Below are 22,902 nucleotides of genomic sequence, written 5' to 3'. Positions count from 1 at the left end.
TTCCATTCAACAATATTTTCTCTATTATTATTTATAAATCACTTTCAGTATATTTTATTAAAATTAAAAAAATTAAACTTCATTAGCTCTGTTATAAATTTTATTAATTTTTTTATCTCTACTTTTAATAAAGACAAGCATTTATTAAAAGCAAAAAGGTAAAAATAAATATAAAAAATGATAAAAATGCCTTATAAATAAGGAGTAAAAATAAAATTAAAGTATGAATCTGCTTTCAATGTTTTCAGCTAGACACACTACATATTCTAAAATATTTTCTAGCACAATTTTGCCCCAACATTTTTCAAATTGGTATAGTCTTACCCTATCATTAAGGTTTGATTGTGTTGATTGTTAAATCAAGAATTTTGACCATGAACTATCCAGCTAGGTTGCTATGTAATAACATCGATCATTAATTTCAATTAACTCAACTAACTGACAATTCTTAATTGTAAGAATCAATCATGGTTAAACCAAAATATTTATTTCATATGGAAGACGAAAACAATGTGATCCCAAAAATTATTTTAGATTAAATAGTTGAATTAAATTATACAAGAATCAAAGTACTTGAAAATATGGAGAAATATAAAATATAAAATGTAACATTGAGAAAGGAAAGATAAAGGGCAAAACAATCATTAAGGAAAATTGCATCAGTTCGCTACGGCTAGGAGCACCTTTGCCTTCTTCATATCCATGATTAATGCATTGTGTATTTCCCCTCGAGTTATGCTCTTTGATTTTGCCCCTTGTGATGTTTCTAGGAAAAAATTTCAATGAGAGACCCTTGACAAGAGATAATAAAAAAGCGGATCCTGAATTTTTGAAATTTCATTGAAGGATTTGTATGGATTTTCAATATAATTTATGAAAGAAATGATAAAATTATCCTTGTTTAAATGAATAATACAAACGACTTGTTGTTCCATATTGTATGTTGTTCATTTATTTAAGGGGTATTGTTTGTTTTATTTTTTTTATTTGTTTATAGCTTTAGTTTCACTTAATTTTATTTTAAATGTTAGTTTCATAATAAAATAACTTATTCGTTCTCACACTATATATTGTTCATTTATTTATGAAATGTTGTTCGTTTTCTTACTTCACTTGTTTATGACCTTAGAATAAAATTAAATAAAAGTAAGACTATAAATAAGTAAAATAAGAAAACGAACAATATATAATATGAAAACGAATAAGTCATTTATATTGTTCATTTAAATGAGGGTAATTTTATCATTTCTATCACAAATTCAAATGAAAATGCATACAGGTCCTTTAGTAAAATTTTAAAAATTCAAGGGCCTCTTTTTCATTATCTTTAATCAAGAATTCCTCACTAAAATTTTCCCTTTTTCTAATAGTATTTGTTATTTTTTTCTAAAATGGTCTGGCTCTTCGTTCAAACTTTGTTAAAAATTCATTGTGTAAGAATATGTCAAGACATGAAAGTCGAACCGTTGAAAATTTCTAGATTGTGAGAGCCGAACCAAAGCACAGGCTTGTGGGCATCTTTTTTTTTTTTTTTTACCTTGGTTCGATTGAAGGGGTTTGAGGGGTTCAATTGGCATAGGTTGACTAACCCTGTATGATACAGTTGCTGATTTTGGTTCTAACAAGAATTTCTCTAGCCTTGGGGCAAGGGATTGTTGTTAATTTCTTCTCAAAACTCTGTTAATTTCTTGTTAAACCTCTGTTAATTTCGAGGGGTATAAGGGATTGTTGTCAATTAAATTATTCAAGGGTTGTTACATTGATAAAGAAAGACGATGAAGTTTAGGTTATGTTGGAGGTGATAAACTTAGAATAATAACTTAGTTGGGGTTTTAGTTTAAAGATAGATGATGAAGTTGATAAACTTCATAAGAGATGAAGTTTGGGATTAAAGGTTAACATCCTGTTCAAAGACGATAAAATTAAAAATATTTTATGACAAGAAATGCACCTGAAAAGAAACATTGAAGGTAAATCTCTACTCTGATCCATAAAATTATTACGAAGGTGTAACCTAACAGCTCTGACATATGGCTGGTAGATTCAGGTTAGTCCAAGTCGTTTGGTTTCTATGAGCAATTGAACATCATTTGACTATGGATTCTAGCGTCTGTTACGGCGTCCGTTTCACATGATTTACCACCCTTAATCTGTATACAATATACTGAAAAATATGTCTGCTTAACGTAAATAAGTTCTGGTCAAGGGGGGAAAAATTTCCACATCAACACACACAATTTAAGTATCAATATTACGGCGGCGAAACTTATTGAACCAGCTTACGGTGGGCTTGTGCTTGACCTGGTTGAAGCAATGCGCAGGCGCTTGGGTAACTGAATCTGGCAAAACCGCACCTTCCTCATAGGTTATGACGTGTGACGATATTCCTGCAAAATCACATCTATTACTTATTAGAATCTTAGAATCCATATTACTTTTTAAATTTTATTCTGCAAATAAAATTATCTCTACAAAAAACAAAAACAACATTCTTGGTTGCAAAATGAACACAGAAAACAACGCATATGTTTTAGTATAATTATTAGAAAAGGCTGTCTATATAGCCTCTTAACTCTTAAGTACAAAATTTTATATTTTAATCTGCGTAAATGCAGAAAATACAAAAAAAAAATTCCAAACAAATTTACGTGGCTAGTTAGAGTCCGTACGGTATCATCTTGGACAGGAAGGTTCAATAGCAACTATAAATCACGAAAGACACTAAAGTAATGTCATATACCAATAAGAGACCGAATATGCAAATGTCATCTTGGGTCTCTCATTTAACAAAAAGAAACACTGAAATTTGGATAATTTATTAAAGCAGTTAAAATACGTTTCGAGAGTTAATGATTAAAATTATAATTAAATTATGATTAAATTAATTATAAACAAAATATTTTATGAAATCAATGAAGATATACTGATTTAATAGTTTACTTGTTTAACTAGGCGGTCGACCCGGTTTCCATGGCAAGGAGAAAATGCAAATATGCCAACGCAACAAACCAAGTTTCAACACAAAACGCCAGCCTAGCAACAAGACCACAAAGACACTAAAAAGTAAAAGCCTCACACGAAACACAGAACAGTCCTAAGAAAATCAGTCTTGGCCTATAGTAGACTGAAAATGTATTGATGCAAATGTGAGCTTAAATTCTCTTCAAACGTGTCGTTTACAGATAATCATCATATTATAGCCTCCTCATGATTTCCTTTTCCTTCTGTATTCCCCCAATCACAAAGAATGAGAGAGTGCGATCCATTCTGGTGTTTAAACTTTGCCCAAAAAAAAAAAAAAACAGAAGAACTTGTGTGAAATTGGAAACTTGGAATTTAGAATGATACCGTCGTAGAAGTCCCATCGAACGGGCTTTCTGGTAAGAACATCCTCGTAGTACCAAATGAAGTCGACCTTCTCCCAAACGTGGCAGAGGAAGCCGTCGGTGACCTGAGTTCCAAGGTAATTAGCGTTGTCCAGAAAATCTGGCCTCGGAATCCCAACCTCGAACTCCGTCACCCTGCACGTAGGGTTTGGCCCCAGCGTGAAGTAATACGACGTGCCGTTGTCCCACTCGACGTCGTACAGGATGTCGCCGGCCAGCTGCCTCCGGAAAATGTTGACGTTCCGACCCTTGGGCCAGTCGTACCAGAGGTCACTGAGTTGAAGGCGCGTGTCGCTAAGGTTCATGTACAGAAGCGCGTGGAATTGGTCCGGCCAAGGCCTCGGAGTTGGGGTTGATGATGAACGTGCTGGGCTGCTTATGAGCAAGAATATCAGAGAGATTAAGCACAGCGATTTGAGGTTCAATTTCATGTTTCCGTGGAAGAGCACCGGGTCTGGTTTTTCTGTAATTTTATGCGAAGTTCTATCTTTTCAGCGAGCAATTCCTTCAGATGAGTTCTTTAGCTAGTTCATCTGCCACCTGGCTTGATTCTGGATCACAAATGTCTACCCGTACAAGCCAACTTTTTTCTTTCTTTCTTTCTTTCGTTCGTTAGCCTCCATCACAGAATTTTAAAAATATTTTTCAAGTTACCTTTTATGTTTCTTATAATTATTTTCGATCTCTTGGGATTTCTTATATTTTATATTTATAATATTGGTGATCATTTTTCCGGCCAGATATTGATATAATTTATATTAGTTTTAATAGTTTTATTATTAGTTTATTACATTACAATCAAAATATAATTAATTATAATCACTTGATTTAAAATATACATTTTTATACAAAAATGTATTAACTATTTATTATTAAAGTAATTATATTATTTATTATATTTTACGGTTAATATGTAATTTATTCCTTAAATTAAATGTTCGAAGATTTGAACCCTAAACTAAGAATTGATATATTTTGAATCTTACATAATTAAATTTAGGATAACTTTATTTTTTTTACCATGGCTAATGTGGGTGAGATGATAATTTTGAGTCTACATGATCCAACCCCACCTATTTCATTTGCTCATTCAGTCATTCTCAACCTCACCTACCTCCTTTAACCTTTCATTTCCTCACTTAGATTTGATGGCTAAGGAGAGTAACAATAGCCTAAAGCCAAATCATCTTCTTACTCTGTCATTACAAGAACCTTACTAGTCGAGTCATCTTCTTCCTCCTTAAAGTGTCTATAGCCCTAGAAGAAGCTTTTTGCCTAAGCCTGTTGGAACATTTAAAAAACTAAATGTAAAAAAGTTTAATCTGAAGATGCCACCTTGAACAATGACATCGCTTTCTCCAAAACACACTAGATTATCGATGACATGAAGCTTCAATCCAAACTTGATCTTTTGAACAAAATTGACACCAGGCATGAAGCTAGATGGAATCCTCCTAATCTGGGGTGGGCCAGACTGGATGTGGACAGCTCAGTTAAACATAATGGTGTAGTTGCTTGTGAACGGCTTATTAGAGATGACAAAGATAACTGGATTAAGAGATTCTCCAAAATTTTGGGTTATCAACTTAGCACAGCAGTTGAACTTATAGGAATTTTGGAAGGACTCAAATGTGCTAGGATGCAAAGATTTCCAAAATGAATGTTTACTCTAATTTTATAAAGGCTTTGTCCTTTATTGATAGTAACTTCTATCATAACCATCCTTTTTCAACAACTATCAGGAACATCAGAAATCTCACTATAAGGGACTGAGAGATCACCTTTGATCATGTTTATAGAGAAGCCAATTGGTGTGCTAATTTTTTAGCCCACAAGGCTTCAAGAGATCACTTTAAGATTACCTTTTTTGACATACCATCAGCTGACTATAAAAGTCTTTTGGCTTCTAACATGACCTAATTTTTTGTTTTTGGTCTTCTTGTATAGTTTTATTGTGGCCTTATATTCAAATAAAAAAAGTGCCTATAGAGCATGTAGCTCATAGTTGAAACTTCCACCTTTTAATCTCCTTCCTTGCTTCTGACATCCGGTAATGGCTAATCAACCTTGAGCTCACTTCATCTCTTGTAGACACTAAATGGAATTTTTTTTGGCCAAGCAAATGCGAACACTTTATAGATATGGATTTTGGGTTTTGATTGTTCTAGCTTGTTTTAAATTGTTAGGCCAAAGAATGGATATTGTTTTAGGTTTTGGGACACTTGAAGGCCAAAGAACATGCAAGTTGCTCTTTGGACTAAGTAGAAGAGAACCTCGTTACTCTCAAAACTAGGATACATTGCTATTGTAATTTCCAAGTTCTCCACTTAATGCAGGAGCCCTTTTGATGAATTTGTTGCTTTGCTTGCATTTGTTAAAGTTATTGCTTCATGCTAGCTTGTTCAAGTTATTGGAAGTGGAAGGGGGGAGGGGGAAGAGAGAAAGGGGAGGGAAGAAAAGGCAAGGAATGAGAGATGCAAAGTTTATTGTTCATTCCATTTGAAAATATTTACCTACACATATGGCATGCCACTTAGGCAAAATATGGTTAAAAAAAATCTCTCTCTCCTTTTCCAATGGTCCACATTGGATCAATTTAATGATGGCAATAGGGTTGCCCCAAATTTAATTGTTTAGAATTCCAAATATACTAATTATGAACTTAGGATTTAAATTACAAATGAACCTATAATTTAGGATCTAAATTACATATTAACACTATATTTTAATTTAAAAAAGATACTCCCTTTGTTTAAAAATATAAAGTATTTTTTGAGAAGTTAGATATTTAAAAATGTAAGGCATTTTTAGTCTTTCGAGGTGTAACCATTTTCTTTTTTTAAAGTGTCCTTATTGATAATAATTTTGTATTTATTGTAGGGTATTTAATAGGGATAAATATGAAAAGATAGGATTAATTTGAAAGTGGGTAACTACTTTATTGAGAATGAAATTTAATTAAAAATACTTTATATTTTTGAATGAAGGGAATACTAACAATGAATTTTTTTTTCACTTGAATAGTACACACATGTATATTAGACATCAAGTGTGTGTGTGTGTAAATTCTCATGGATTTATAAATTTATTTTAGAAACAAATTTGAATATGCTGATTTTTTTATTAAAGAGTATGATACATTTTAATGTGATGACCTTAAGTATTTAAGTTTGAGATTTTATGATGGAATAAAACAATGAAATGGAATCAAATGAACTAAAGATCTATTTGGCTAGGGTGAAGGGAGGGGAATATCGACTTTCATCGAAAAAGCTAAGTAACAATTTAAAATGAATAAATGAGTAAATTTGCCCTTAAATTATAAATCTAGAAGTGTATAAAATCCTAAACTCATTTTTTATACAATATTTTTCTTTAACTTTTAAAAACGATGCAATTTGATCTTTAGTATTATCAAAAGTTAACTTATACCTTTAGTTAACTAGAAAATAACATAAAAGGAAAACTTATAAGTAACAAGTAACAACATAAGTTGAAACCTTTTATACCTTTTTTAATAAAATGAAAATAAAACCCTTTACACTTACTGTATATGTACTTGAACATTTTATAAAACAATGGGCACCCAACTTAAAAGTCTAATATTAAAGAAGGCTTAGAATATTGTTTCTTTCATGCTTTCTGCAATATCTTCAAATGTTTAATCACAATTAAGTTTGCAAATCCAAGATAATTAAAGAGCCAATCCTAACAAAGATTACTAAGTTTATAATTTATAAAAATAAGATCTCAAATTTTCATAATTTATAATTATTAAAAGAATTATTTATCAAACTTTTCATCAAAGTAAAATATTATTTCGGAAGTATGAGATGTATTATAGGAGTGAAAAGATTTAAAATCTATTGAAAAACATTAAGTCATGAAAAACAAGGAGACGCACCCATGTGTGCCGCGGTTGTCCCTCTCTACACCATGTGCAGCAGCGTGTTGCCCATAATAGACATAAATTCTACTGTCATTTGACAGCAGCCCGGGCCATGGCGATGTTAGTGGCCATGGTGATGTAGAAATATTTTTGTGTTTGAGAAATGCAGAGCTAGTAACAAGACGATTGATGATAGCACCAGAGCGATGGTTCAGAGCATGAGAAAAGCAAGTGTGAAACTATTAGGCAGGAAAACAACACCAAAAAGGTTTAATAAATGGCAACCTCCTAACTTGAATTGAGTGAAATGTAATGTTGATGGAGCCTTCTCCCATCATGATCAGAAGAGTACCTGTGGGGGTTCCTCAAAATTTCAAATAGCTAATTCTTGTTGCATTTTAGTTGCGGAATAGAGGAGAGGTACATCCTTGCATTTGAACTCTGGGCATGCTCTTTTTGGGATGAAGGATTTTGTAAAGTGGTACATGAGACAGATTCATTTGAAGCTGTTGATCTTAGAAAGTTTAAGTGTAATGTTGAGCATATTGATCAAGGGATCATCTTGGAATCCAAGGTATGCTTCAATGCAACTGGGAAGTGTATGTCAATTGTGTGAGACATAGGAGGAATAATGCTATTGATTTTCTAGTAAAACACGGTCTTTTTTTGAATTACAAGGCTACGGTAAAACCATGCAATAGACTAAGATCTAGTTATATCTAAAACCATAAAACCATAAAGCTTCTACACTCATGTGGTGGTACATCAAAAATTATCATATTAAAGGTTTTGTGCGAAGGCCGGTGAGCTAAAAGATCAACGCATCTGTTTGCTTCTTTATGAACATGGTCAAAAGTAACTATCTAATCTTTCATAACAAGATCTCTGATCTTCTTGATAGTGTCAGAATAAAGATGTCTGTCAGAGTAGGTACAATTAATGAGTGATAAAGCTTCCATCGAATCAGAGTGGATATTGACTCTTGATAATTTTGCACTCCAGCAAAGATTTAGTCCCTCAAGAATCCCTATAAGTTCTGCTGCTGTGCTAAATTGATATTCGAGATACTTGGAATATCCTTTAATCCAATTTTCCTTCTCATCCCTGAGGATGCCTCTACATGCTGCTGCACCATTAGTGTTAATAGAACCATCGGTGTCAAGTCTAACCCATTCGGGTTTAGGTGGACTCCATTTCCCGTCATCTGTAGAGTTGTAGTTGCTGAAGTAGGTGATTTTAGATAGAAGCTTCAAATCATTATTAATCTGTTGAGTGTTGGAGAAAGCAATATCATTGTTTGGGATGTCATCTGCTGAGTATAATTTGCTGCATCTAGCTTTTCAAATATTCTAGCAGGCTTGTGCAAAGAGTTTCTGCCATGACGTTCTTCTTGTTCTTAAACTTCCTGCTTCATTCTTTGCATTCTAGACTATCCAATCCTGTACATTAAAGGAGAGGAAGATGTTAAGCCTCGTAGGATTCACTAAATTTTTCTAGACTTTTTTAGTTTCTTCACAATCACGTAAAATATGAATTGAAGAATCAGGAGAGTTACAACCAAATAGGCATAGACATTGATGAGGAGCATCCCTGGATGCTCTCTGAAGATGATTTGAGGCAGCTTTTCATAGAAAATATTTTACTTTTTCATATGTAGGCTACTTCCAAATTTTGTCCATATATCATGGTGGTGTTGATCTTTATGAAAATTCATGGCTCTATAAGTAGATTTTATGGAGTAGTTTCCATCTGAGGAGGGTCTCTAAATGAGAACATCTTCTTCACCTTGACGGTTTGGAGATTGCACAAGTAAAATTTGTCTAATTACATCTGAGTGGAGGTAATAATTTAAAAGATCTACGTTCCATCCTCATGAATTACTGTGAAAATTAGAGATCTTGACATGGAGAATAGAATCAGCTTTTAGATAAGCATGCTTGACAAGAGGGTCAGGGAGCGGAGACCATTTGTTATATCAGAAAGATATTTGATTTTCTTTACCAACTTTTTAACTTACATGAGATATGAATTTATTTCAAACTTTACAAATGCTGCTCCACGTATAAGAGCAAAGTAAAACACGGTTTAAATATGCTGCTGGACTTGTGATATTCTCGAGTGCGCTTGTGTAGCTGCTGAATATTCTCCTGAAAGATCTCCATGGTGTCTCGGGTATTATAGGCTCGTCTTGGCCTTAGTTTAGCCTTTTATTATGAAAAAATATAGACAGTTTCAATTTGATATTAAATATTTTTAATAAATTGATTATTTTGTCTAAATTATATATATACTGTTTAAAATATATTTAAATAATTAATTTAAATTTTTAATATTAAATTTGAATTATTTATATTAAATCAGATTAATGCATATGTTTATTAAATTTTTTTTATTTTTATATATTTTATTTTTATATAAAAATAAAAAATAAAAAATGAAAATTTTGAATCATTTAAATTAAATCTTGACTGGTGCGTTCCCTCACCTGTTCAGTAATTCCCAAAATTCCAAATCCCATCCTTGACACTTTGCTTCGAGCTTCGCTCTCGAATTCCGTCACGTCTTCTTTAGGCCAAAAAAAAAAAACAATCACGTCTTTGCTCTGAGGTTGATGCTGTTGTCCTCTCGAGTTCTGGTTAACGGCGTGCGTCGGTGGTGGGCTCTCCATTTTGTTGTCTCATATGTCGTCGGCGTTTGTCGCTCACTCGCTCCCCTCTCCTCCTTCACTTCAGCTTGTTCGTGTCGTAGGTGGTGGCCGGTGTGCTCATGGCTTTCACATCTCAGGCATTTCTCTTCACTTCACCTTAGCTCTCTCCCTAATGTTTGCGGCTCCTCTCCAGCGTGTCTTCACTTCACTCATATCTCATCCCATGAGTGTTACTCATAGCCATCTTCTCCCCTTCAAGTTTTCCAGGTTCTAGGTTTTGATTATTTGAAGTCTGAAATTTGAATCTTTTAAACTTGTTTAGTTGAAGTACATTTGTTGCTACTTATGATTAAATTGAATCTATAGTTTGATCTGGTTGAATTGAATGTATTTTATAAGGGAGAAAGATGAGATTTTAGGGTATAAATCTAAAAGTCCATTTTTTTTTTAAAAGGCGGCGGGCGGGCGCGCCAACCCGCTCATGTAGGCTCGAGCTGGGAATATGCCAGCCCACCAGTAGAGTATTTTCAACCCGTGCCCGTGACCTGCAGCAGGCCAGCTTGCAAATCCTAGTTGGCTCGCATTTCCATCTCTGCTTGAAACAAGCTTTTCCTCCTATGAAACTCAGCTTGAGTTCTTATTAGGAGTGTTCAATTTAGACCCGTCTCGATTGGTCCGGTATCGTCCCGATTATATCGAGACGGGTCTTGTTCTGGTTCGAAAATAATCGGGATGGGACTTTATAGGACGGGACAGGAAAGGGATTCGTAACGGGACGGGACACGGGATTACCATCGGGACGTCCCGTTCCGTCTCGAATATTATATATATTATTTTTTATTTTAAATATATTAATTATATTAATATAATTTATACTTATATTAATTATATCAATTATAATTTTAATACTTATAATTTTTATTTAAAACTAAAGTGTTTTTATATTGATAATTTTAATAGCATGGAGTAAACATGACGATATCTTTTTTATAATGTATTAATTATATTAATATAATTTATTCTTATATATATATCTATTTAATAACTTTTATTTATAACATATTTCTTGCTTATTTTTAGAAGAGTAATTAGCTTAGTACATCTTCACTAAAGTAGAAAAATAATTATTTGATGTTGTGTTTGACTTGCCTGTTGTTGCTAATCTTATAGCATAAAGATCACTTGTATTTTTTAATTATAATATGTAGTTGTGATTAATATAATTCAATAATTGATTTTAAATTATTGTTATTTATGTACTTGTGTTATTTTAATTTTAAACTTAATAAATTATATAATTTAAAATTTTAATAAACATTATTATTCAATTTTTTTTAATATTATTCTATTTATTGGAACGGCGGGATGTCTCGATCTTATTCCGATCCCGTCCCAATCTTTAACGAGACGGGACAACTTTCAAGACAAGACGGGACATGAGATTAAAATTCAATGTCAATTTTTTTTTTCAGGATTGTTACAGGACCGTCTCGTCCCATGAACACCCCAGTTCTTACTTATGAGAGAGAGAGAGAGTGAGAGACCGTAATTGGTTTTGGTGACAGTAATTCTACTCTGCCGAAACTGTTCCATTTTTGGAGATCTCGCAGGAATTCGATTCCTTCTCGTCAAAATCTCTCTGTAGTACCATCCTCCTATTCGACCTCTGATATCCATAGGGTTGGGTCATCTTTACTGCCTCAATTCGCTCATGGATTTTTCTTTCTTTCTATTTTCTTGGTTATAATTTCATCAATACATAAACGGTTACTGTTTTAATAGCAAACTTTCGTTACTCCACTTGTCTTCTGGTGCAGAGGATGAACACGGGGCCAAGAACGAGCATCGGCAACGCAGTCGATGTCTGGCAGCGGGAGGTCGGCGAACTATCTGGCAGGAATTTCGTCCAGGGTCTCGGTGTCTAGGATGTCTGACTATCCAGAACTCTTTAGTATTGGCTTCCCTTTTATTATTTTGCTCGCATTTTTCCTTGTCTGTTATTTGCTTGTTGATGCCTATGTTAACTGGGGGAAATATGTTTTTTATTGGCGGAAATGCAATGGTTTAGAGGTCATATCTGTTGTAGGTTGATGCTGGGGAACGTTTCTTTTTCACCAGATGCTATGGACTTTTTTCCTTTTTTAATTGGTAACTTATGTTGGTTGTTGGCGAAAATTTTAGGCTAACTTCTAAACGAAGAGGAGCTATGAACAAGGTAGCGTTGTTCTTGTGAAGAGTGTGGTGGGCTTCGAATTAATGTAGCTATTGATGAAGGTAAATAATTAGGTTTATTCCCGTGTGGAATTTAAGTTTTTTGCATACAGATACAAATTCACTTGAACGGAAGTCAATGTAACTGGAGGCTTTATATAACTGTTGTGCCCTTAATTTAGCACCATTTTAGTGCATGTATTTTGCCATCTAGAAGAGATAAAAGATAGTTTTAAGATAATAAAACCATTTCAACTAGTAGTATCTTTTATACATTAGTATTATAAGTTCATTTCTCTTCTTCTCTATTAACAAAATACTCCTCTAGTCCTGTTTATAAGTCACTTCCAACATATTTTATCAGATCAAGGAAGACCTTAAAACTCATTAACTCTGTCTTAAAATTTAATAAGTTTTTAACTTTGTCTCTATTAAATATACACACTTCAATAACATATTTTCTGTTTTCAATATTCAATGGAGGGTAAAAAAAGAAATTTATGATAAAAATTTAATGATGTAACTTATAAATTGGATCAAAAAAATTATTCTCTCTCTTCTTTATAAATAGGACCATAGGGAGTATTTGATCAAAGATAAAAAATTTTGGTTTTGGAAATATTCAGACAATCCCTTGTCTCATAGGGCGCTGGACTTGGATTAGAAGTGATTTTATCACCGTAAGAGCTGATTGGGATTTTTGATATAATTTATTTTGAAATTTTGTCACAATAGGCATGCCAATTTTAATGACATATTCTCCCTTGATATATTGATAGTACTGGACTCGCATTATTTTACCTTATTTGGTGTAGGTGTAATGCACATCTGTTGTACTTCTACAGTTCTACTTCATCTTCTCTTAGGTTGGATATACCTGCATAGCTGCTCGCCAAGCATAGTGGCAATGTTCTTTAGAGTTGTAATGAAACTGAGCAAATTACGTCTGCTTCCCTGCGTGCCAACCCTAAAACATAGGCTTAACTATGACTGTACATTCCTCTATTATCTTGGCTTATCTTCCTTTGTGAAGAGCTTTTCTCAAACACCGAAATCATACCAGTTAAACAAAAAGATATCCCATTTAATTCGATCTGGCAGATTAAGTGAGGCGAGAGCTTTGTTTGATTCCATGAAGGAGCGAAAAATCATTACCTGGAATTCAATGATCAGTGGATATGTTCAACGGAGAGAGATGGCTAAAGCACGTCAATTGTTCAATGAGATGCCTGAGAGGGATACTGTGTCTTGGAATTTGATGATATCGGGCTACATATCTTGTCATGTTAGTCGTTATGTGGAGGAAGGAAGAAAATTGTTTGATCTAATGCCAGATAGAGATTGTGTTTCTTGGAATACTATGATTAGTGGGTATGCAAAAAATGGGATGATGGATGAGGCTTTGAATCTATTTAATAGAATGCCTGAACGTAACATTGTGTCATGGAATGCTATTATTACTGGGTTTTTATTGAATCGTAATGTGGCTTTGGCAATTGATTTTTTCAAGAAGATGCCTAAGCGTGATTCAGCATCTCTTAGTGCACTTATATCAGGACTCATTCAAAATGGTGAATTGGATGTAGCTGCTAGAACTCTGCATGAATATGGGAACATTGATGAAGGAGAAGACGATTTGGTGCATGCCTACAACACCCTAATTGCTGGCTATGGCCAAAAAGGGAGGGTGGAAGAAGCTCGACGCCTTTTTGATCAAATCCCAAATTATCAAGGCCAAACAGATGTAGGTAAAAATAAATTTAAACGAAATATAGTTTCTTGGAATTCCATGATGATGTGCTATGTGAAAGTGGGTGATATTCTTTCTGCTAGGGACCTCTTTGATCAAATGATAGAGCGAGATACCTTCTCTTGGAACACCATGATCAATGGATATGTTCAAATTTCAGCTATGGAAGAGGCTTCAACCCTTTTTGGTAAGATGCCAAATCCTGACACTTTTTCGTGGAATTCAATAATATCTGGATTTGCACAGATAGGTGATTTAAAGCTTGCAAAAGATTTCTTTGAGAGGATGCCTCACAAAAGTCTGATCTCATGGAACTCAATAATAGCAGGCTATGAGAAAAATGGTGACTGTAAGGGTGCTATTAAGCTCTTCTCTCAGATGAAACTTGAAGGACACAGACCAGATAGACACACTTTGTCTTCAGTCCTGAGTGTCTCTACTGGTTTAGTGGATCTTTACCTTGGTAAGCAGGTACACCAGCTTGTCATGAAGACTTTTATTCCAGATGTGCCGGTAAATAATTCCCTAATCACCATGTACTCTAGATGTGGAGCAATTATTGAGGCACGTAATGTATTTAATGAGATGGATCTAAGGAAGGATGTGATCTCTTGGAATGCAATGATTGGAGGCTATGCATCTCACGGCTTTGCTGTAGAGGCTTTAGAACTTTTTGAATTGATGAAGAGATCCAAAGTTCACCCTACGTATATATCATTTATTTCTGTTTTGAATGCATGTGCCCATGTAGGTTTGGTTGAAGAAGGGAAGAGGCAATTTAATTCCATGATTAATGAATATGGTATTGAGCCACGAGTTGAGCACTTTGCCTCCCTTGTGGACATTGTGGGTCGGCACGGGCAACTTGAGGAAGCTTTAAATTTGATAAATAATATGCCATTTGAACCAGATAATGCTGTGTGGGGTGCACTCCTAGGTGCTTGTAGAGTCCACAATAATGTAGAATTAGCCCAAGTAGCAGCTGAAGCTTTGATCAGGCTTGAACCAAAAAGTTCAGCTCCTTTTGTATTGTTATATAATATGTATGCTGATCTAGGACAATGGGATGATGCAGAGAAAGTGAGAATGGCAATGGAAAGAAGATCAATCCAGAAGCAAGCAGGGTATAGTTGGGTAGATTCTTCCAATTGTCAATGATAGTTTTTCTCCCACTTGTCAGTCATTTGACTGGAAATCTTTCAATGCTATTATCATCTGAAATTGACATTTTAATTTTAATGGCAGATAAATATGTCACCATACAGTTCCTTCTGCTTTTATTGTGATGCTGAAATTTACCTTCCTACTTTTCTGTTCAAATAAGAGCTCCCGCAACCCTGGGGCTGAGGGTGGGTTGGGGAATGAAAAAGAATGTGCTTCTAATTCCACAAACTCAGAATCAAAGCTCTAAAGTAATTAATGTCGTGTTATAGAACCTTGTCCTTTGACTTGATTTACGCTGTTAGGTGGAAAAGCAGAGGTTCTGTTAACAGTGTAGGCTTCAATGGAGATGGTGAAATATTGGTGTCAGGGTGTGATGACAGGAGAGCTATCCTCTGGGACTGGGAGATTGGGCATATGAAGTTGTCTTTGCATTCTGGTCGCATGAGAAATGTTTTCCCAGAAAAGTTTATGCCCCACTCAGATGACCAACGCATTGTGACTTGTGGTGGTTATGGGCAGGTACACCCTTTCATATTCTGTCACATTGTGGAAAGATGAGCATTCGATTTGTGTGCCAGCATTTCCGTTCTGTCATTTCCGTCATATCTGTTACATTTTGAGAAGAACGAGACCATTTCCATTTGAATAGGCCATGCCATGAACACTACTATATAATGATTAGCAGTTTTCCGTAACTTATGCATGCATTTCGTCTATGCGCCACAAATTGCGGGGATTATATGTTTATTTTTCTGAGCATAAGTGTTTATCTACTTCAAAATTGAGATAAATATAACGTTCTATGTTGCTATTACTCCCTTTGTTCCTTATTATAAGACAAAATTTCGGAAGGCGTGATGTTTCTATGATTAATTAATATTTTTTTGCCTAAAATGTCCCAATCAATGAAAAAAGACCTGGCCTGCCTTGGAATAAGGTTAAGAGTAAGATGAGCATTAATTGAGTGTAGAAGTGGAAAGATGGAAAATTTTGAAGACACTCTAAATTATTTAAAACTGCTTTATTGGCATGCGTAAATTTGATAATTTTGTCTTGTAAAAAAGAACAGAGGAAATAATATTTATGAATCTTTTTATGTTATTCATTTGAAAAGGTTGATTCCATGAGTGAATACTCTTTATTTAAGGTGATACGTGCACTAATTCAGGAAAATGGAGGAGTCAAAACTAAGGTACTAGGCGAACGGGAAGTATAGTCTTATGAGTTGGCTATTGAGTCTGGTAGCCCTCTTATATTCTATACTTTCGGCGAAGATGCATTAGTACAGCATGTTATATTAATAATAAAAAGATACAGACTAGGAAGGACTATAAGACAAGAGAAATGAACGGGGACGAAGGAAACGGGAAAGTGGAACAGATATGACTGGACCGGGGGGGGGGGGAGTAAGAGTAGAAAAGATATCTTTGTTGATGACAGAGGAGCTCTTCAAATGATGCCTGAGCTGAAAGTGAAATTTTCTTTTGCAGATGATGCGGAGTCGAGCAGGAGGGAGATTCTCATTTGTGGCTTAGAGCTATTACCCGGAGGAGAGCAGATGACAAGCATGCATTGCTGAATAAAGGGTAATAAGCGCTCTTCTTTTACCATTTCATAGATTGTAAAAGAGAATCATTCAGCGATATTGCTATTGAACAGCGGATAAACTGGCGTGTTTTGCTTTTGGAGCTTTTCTTATTTCCTACCTTGCCTTTTGTTGTAATTAGTTACTGCAAATCAAATCAAATTTTTATATATTTTATTGCAATATCATTGGAATATTTTGTGTGTTATTATATGTTTACTGTGGACAATACATTAGTAGTATATTGGTAATATTATTGTCTTTATTTAATTCTATATTATTATTTAGTCCTGTTTAAAATACCTTACTGATACTTTATTTGGTCTTTCTCGTTTGATAGTGTGAGTGTGTGTGTATCATCAACTTGAAAAAATTTAGGTAATGTTTGTGTTGATAGATTTGAATTTAAATTTTTAATTTAAAATTCATATATTTAAAATGTTTTGTTTGAATACAACAACAAACAACAACAACAACAAGCCTTTATCCCACTAGGTGGGGTCGGCTACATGGATTGCAAGACGCCATTGTGCTCTATCGTTTATCAAGTTTTTAGGAATATTATTAATTAATAAATCGCGTTCAATAACTTCCAAAAGTGTTCTCTTAGGCCTTTCTCTACCTCTCTTAATCGGACTCAAAGTTATATGTTTCACTCTTTTCACTGGTGCCTCCCTTGGTCTTTTTTGTACATGCCCAAATCATCTCAATTGATTTTCTACCATTTTTTCTTCAATAGGTGCCACTCTCACTTTTTCGCGTACGTGTTCATTTCGAATTTTATCTTTACATGTATGTCTGCACATCCATCGTAACATTCTCATCTCTGCTACTCCAATTTTATGCTCTTGCTGTTCCGTTAGAGTGCAACATTCACTACTATATAACATTGCCGGTCTGATAGCAGTGCGATAAAACTTTCTTTAAGTTTATTAGGCACCTTACGGTCGCAAATAACTCCTTTAGCTTTTCTTCAATTAAACCACCCACTTGAATTCTATGTGAAATATCTCCACTGATGTCGCCATCATTTTGAATAATGGCTCCTAAATATCTAAATTTTTTCACTTGAGGTATAATTTGATCTCCCAATTTCACTTTCAAATTATTGTCGAATAGTCCTTTACCAATATTACAATATAAATATTCCTCTTACTTCTACTCAGACGAAAACCTTTTGACTCCAATGTCCTCCTCCATAACTCAAGTTTGTAATTAACCTCTTCTCTTGTATCTGCTATAAGAACTATATCATCCGCGAAGAGCATACATTTTGGAATTTCCCCTTGAATATGTTCCGTCAAAACATTTAAGATCAAGTTGAACAAATAAGGACTCAGAGATGATCCCTGATGTAGTCCAATCTTTATAGGAAAATCCTTTGTTTGACCACTAGGCATTCTTATATTAGTTTTTACCCCCTCATACATATCTTGTATGGCTTTAATATAAACAATCCGTACTCCCTTTTTTTCTAACGCTTTCCAAAGCACTTCTCTTGGTATACGGTCATAAGCTTTTTCCAAATCAATAAAAACCATGTGTAGATCTTTATCTTTACAATGATACTTTTCCATTAATCCCCTTAGTAGATAAATCACCTCTGTAGTTGATCTACCTGGCATAAAACCAAACTGATTTTCAGAAATACTTATCTCCAATCTCAACCTGTGCTCAATTATTTTCTCTCATAATTTCATTGTGTGGCTCATGAGCTTAATCCCTCTATAGTTAGTACAATTTTGAATATCTCCTTTATTTTTATAAATAGGAATTAATGTACTTCTCCTCCACTCATCAGGCATTTTCTTGGACCGTAAAATCACATTAAATAACTTAGTTAACCATCTCACCCCTTCTTCACCTAAACATTTCCACGCTTCGATAGATATACAATCAGGTTCGTTGGCTCTACCATTTGCCATTTTCTTAAGAGCTTCCTTTACCTCCTTATCACGTATTATTCGATAGAATGACAAATTTTGTTCTCCTTCACCTTACTAAATCTTCCAAGTTACTAGATGAACCCTCTCCATCATTGAAAAGTATAGAAAAGTAAGTCTCCCATCTATTTTTAATTTCATCATCTCTAACTAAAGTTCTTCCCTCTTCATCTTTAATACACCTTATTTGTTCTAGATCTCTTGATTTTTTTTCTCTACTCTTGGCAATCTTATAAATATTTCGCTCTCCTTCCTTCGTCTCAAGGCTCTTATAAAATTCTTCAAAAGCTTTAGAACGAGCTTCACCCACAGCTCTCTTAGTTTCCTTTTTAGCTATACGGTACCTCTCCTAATTTTTCTCATTATTACACAAATGTATGGCTTTAAAACAGTTCTTCTTATACTTAATTTTGTCCTGTATACTATTATTCCACCACCAAGACTCCTTATCTCTCGGACCAGAACCTTTTGATTCTCCCAAAACTACTTTTGCAACCTCCCATATCTTTTTAGCCATATTCTCCCACATGATGTTAGCACTTCTCTGAGATTCCCAAATTCCTTTATCCAAAAGATTTTGCTTGAAAATATCTTGCTTCTCACCTTTTAATTGCCACCACCTAATCCTTGGTGCTACTACTTGTCGACGTTTTTGGATTTTACTCATAATACACACATCAAGGACTAGGACCCTATGTTGTGTCGTTACAGCATCTCCGGGGATCACCTTGCAATTTTTACAAAGTCTTCTATCGGTGTTCCTAACCAAAAGAAAATCAATCTGTGACCTTGAGGCTCTACTTTTGTAAGTGATGAGATGCTCATCTCTCTTTTTGAAACAAGTGTTGGCAATCTTAAAATCATATGCCAATGAGAAATCAAGAAGAGTTTGTCCTTCATTGTTTAGCTCTTTAAAACCAAAACCACCATGCACCCTCGCATACTGACCAGCTTCCCTCCCGACATGCCCATTAAAGTCTCCTCCAATAAAAATCTTTTCACTCTGTGGTATGTGTCGAATCAACCCCTCCAGATCCTCCCAAAATAATTCCTTAAGACTGGCTTCTGTCCCGACTTGCGGTTCATAAGCGCTAACAATATTAACAGTCTCACGTCCAATTATCATTTTTAAGGAAATAATTCTATCTCCAATTCTGCTAACTTCTACAACGTTCTTCTTCCACTCCTTATCTATAATGATGCCTACTCCATTGCGTGCACTTACTTTTCTTGTATACCAAAGTTTGAAACCTTGAATATCCTTAGCTTTTCTCCACGCCATTTTGTTTCTTGCAGGCAAAGGATATTGATTTTCCTTTGAATCATAACCCTAACAACCTTTACAGATTTACAATTCAATGTTCCAACATTCCAAGTACCAAATCTAATTTTGCTCTCATGGACTAACTTCTTTAGCCGCGTGCGTCTAGAATGACGCGGTAGCCCTTGCTCATTTAACACTACATCCGGGCGCCAATGCAGCGGCTCTAACTCACTTATCACTGTATTCGAGCCATGCAACGCGTTACTTACGGGCAACGACCTAGCATTAACATTATAACGTCTATTGTTCAATAATGTAAAAAATTTTAGAGGAAGAAGAGACAGGTTGGGATTTGAAATAGAAGACAAAAAGAAAAAATTAATTTTTTAATCTTTCAACTTTTGTTAATTCTCTTTTCTAATGTTAATTTAAATTTCACATCAAAGAGTAAGAGGGGATATTTTATAGTAGGATATGAGCATTTCCTTTATCATTTTTATTTGATAAAGATAATTTTTTTAAAAAAATTAAGAAATAAAAAATGAGTTATAAGTGAATTAAAAATTGAGGAATTGAGTCGCAACAAATCATAATTGAGAGATTGAATTATAAAAAATATAATTAAGAGACTGTGTTACATGTGAGTTAGAAATTAAAGAGTTAAAAGATTAATTTTTCCAAATAAAAATTAGGAGTGATATGTTTATCTCTGTTATTCAGTTAGGGAGAGATGAGAGCAAGAAATGAGAGGAGAGGCAAGAACAGTAGATATTGATAATGAAGACATGAAAAAAGAAGAAGAAAAGGTTAAAATTTGAAATTATAAAAAAGTTATAATAAAATATGAAATCAAATTTAATTTATAATTTTTTAAAAATTTAAATTAAATTTAAATTTAAATTCAAATTTTTGTGCATCCAAATATAGTATTAATGTATTGTTTTTAGAGTGTTCACTTGATTCTCTTTTCCCCTTGTTTTTCAAGATAAGGTCTGAGAGTATTTTCTTTTAGTGGCATTATTGGGATCCTCCAATTAATTACTACATGATGAGTCAGCTTAATTAGTGATCATTCCAACATTATTACCAAACATGTCTTTGGAGTTTGGACTCATTCAATATTTCCAATGTCCTTTTGTTTTGGGCCAATAATATTTCCAATGTCAATAATGTTTCAAACTGTTATAAAACTGACATCCTTTTGTGTTCACTTTGTTTTATTGCCCAAAAAGGTACATGTTGCAGCGTGTATCTACTTATCCAAAATTGTAACCGAGAGACTTGTAATTTCACGCGTATCACTATATTTCTTCCCTTTTATTCTATTGCTCTTCTAAGTTGCAACCTGGAAACTCTAATTACTAGAGTTGGCTTATAGGTTATGTATGAATTCGTTTTGTTCTTTATTTGTAAGCTCAATTTGTTAATCCTAGTGGTACAATAATAATATATATTTCATCAATCATTGCTCTCATTATTGTCATTTTGTACCTTAAATTTCATGTCAAGCACAACATCTAGTTATTAATTCTTTAAAAATTTAACAAGTGTTTAATTTTATCCTTTTTAATATATATTTTAATTTAATAACATATTTTCTTCTTATCTTTTAATGAGGAGTAAAAGGCTGATTTTTTATAAAATAAATAATGTCTTATAAATAAAATTAAAAAGCCTCCTCTCTCCCCGATTGAAGGGAGTAAAATGTAAACATTTTATAAACAATTCCTTCTAATGTCAAATTAGAAAATGTGATGTAACTTAGATTTAAGAGAAATATATATAATATTCGTTCATCTTGGCTTAATGATTAAGCATAATAACATACTTTTCAATGTGGAAATCCAATTTTGACTCAAACTTAATGTGATCAGCGCATGGATGAGCTGTATATTGGAAGATGAACCATTTCATTTCATTAATGTAGTTTGGTTTAAAAGTGCTTTCATGGATAAAGCCTATTCCAAGTTCCAAATAAACCTGCGACTCAGGTCTCTTTCACCAGGAATCTTGCAAGGTGGCTTAATTAGAATGGGAAATGTTGGTGTTTTCATTATGGGCCGTTATGTTACGTAGTTCTATTAATTTAATTGGGTGTACTTCTCCATCTAAATCATAATATAGGGATATTTTTTAGGTGCTTGAACAACATAGTGCTTGAAGCCGAGCAAAGTGGAAGTTAACGTGGCACTGACAATGTCTCAACATTTTAGGTTGTTCACTAGGCAAGGTTGGCCCAACCTCCAACTAAAAAGAGGGAGAGGGGGAGAGAGAGAGGAGTATTGGGACTTAGATTTTCTTCCCCACAAAGGAGAGAAAGAAAAATTAATACAAATTTAAATCATTAAATTATATTTAAAAATTTAGATTTGATGATTTTTAGAAATATAAATTTAATTTGAATGGTTCAGAATTACAATGGAAAGATAATGAAAAAAAAGCAAAAAAGAAAAACCCACCCCAAAATATTGGTCGTACCCATTGCCCGTAGAATGATTAGTGATATACCATGGCCCCCCCTTATCTGAAATGACAAACAATTACTTGTTAAATGATTTAAATGATTATGAAAATTCCTTTAAATAAAATCAATTGAGGTTAGATCTAATAAAAAAAGTTAGTCACTCGTAATATGATAATTAATATTAAATTTTAATTGAAAGAGATGTCTATATTTTAATACTTGATAATGTTTTGAATAAAATTATTTTTGATGAGAAATACTTATGGTAAAAAAAAAAAAACCTTTAAATGTAAAGGGTAATTAATGATCTCAAAGCCCAAGTTAGAGTCTAACATTATCCCATCAAAATCAAATCAAAGAGATTTCACAAAAAAGTTAATATCTATCCTCACTCCTTAAAGGCTCTTATTACAATGATGAATTTACGGGCTTGCAGAGACATTGCCTTCCATACTTTAAAATATTCTTCGTAAATAGATATGCTTTTGTCTGTAAAAAAATGTTGAAATAATTTTAACCCACACTTTTAGATACACTTTCAGTTATGGCTCCCTCACATGATGATTTCTGAATTTGTCCCTGACTCTTAACCTTATCCA

General features: G+C 33.8%; 2 protein-coding genes across 16 annotated transcripts; one reads left to right on the top strand and one right to left on the bottom strand.

Annotated features, from left to right (window-relative positions):
• Positions 1–1,964: 1,964 nt before the first annotated feature.
• On the bottom strand, positions 1,965–3,920 carry LOC129309849 (uncharacterized protein At4g14100-like). Its single transcript, XM_054951596.1, has 2 exons — positions 3,349–3,920; positions 1,965–2,387 (listed from the first exon to the last, which is right to left on the bottom strand). The coding sequence occupies exons 1-2, from the start codon at positions 3,815–3,817 to the stop codon at positions 2,239–2,241; spliced, it is 618 nt and encodes a 205-aa protein (XP_054807571.1). The 5' UTR covers positions 3,818–3,920; the 3' UTR covers positions 1,965–2,238.
• Positions 3,921–9,833: 5,913 nt separating this feature from the next.
• On the top strand, positions 9,834–16,840 carry LOC129308583 (pentatricopeptide repeat-containing protein At1g62260, mitochondrial). 15 transcript variants are annotated; one of them, XR_008592641.1, is made up of 5 exons: positions 9,834–10,059; positions 11,740–11,850; positions 12,949–15,007; positions 15,129–15,566; positions 16,538–16,840. XR_008592641.1 is itself a non-coding variant. In XM_054949789.1 (4 exons), the coding sequence occupies exons 1-4, from the start codon at positions 9,957–9,959 to the stop codon at positions 15,039–15,041; spliced, it is 2,166 nt and encodes a 721-aa protein (XP_054805764.1). In that variant the 5' UTR covers positions 9,834–9,956; the 3' UTR covers positions 15,042–15,155. The 15 variants fall into 15 exon arrangements, 14 of the variants coding, with proteins under 14 accessions (XP_054805764.1, XP_054805763.1, XP_054805762.1 ...); XM_054949789.1 differs by lacking the exon at positions 16,538–16,840 and having other exon boundaries at positions 12,949–14,070; positions 14,212–15,155; XM_054949788.1 differs by lacking the exon at positions 16,538–16,840 and having other exon boundaries at positions 12,949–14,070; positions 14,209–15,155.
• The last annotated feature ends 6,062 nt before the right edge of the window (positions 16,841–22,902 follow it).

The sequence above is a fragment of the Prosopis cineraria genome, unplaced genomic scaffold, assembly GCF_029017545.1.
Source record: "Prosopis cineraria cultivar Desert tree isolate PC_DT_omini unplaced genomic scaffold, ASM2901754v1 PC4, whole genome shotgun sequence".
Lineage (NCBI taxonomy): Eukaryota > Viridiplantae > Streptophyta > Magnoliopsida > Fabales > Fabaceae > Prosopis > Prosopis cineraria.
Note: the sequence above shows the minus strand (reverse complement) of the source record. Positions and strands in the feature narration are given on the sequence as shown.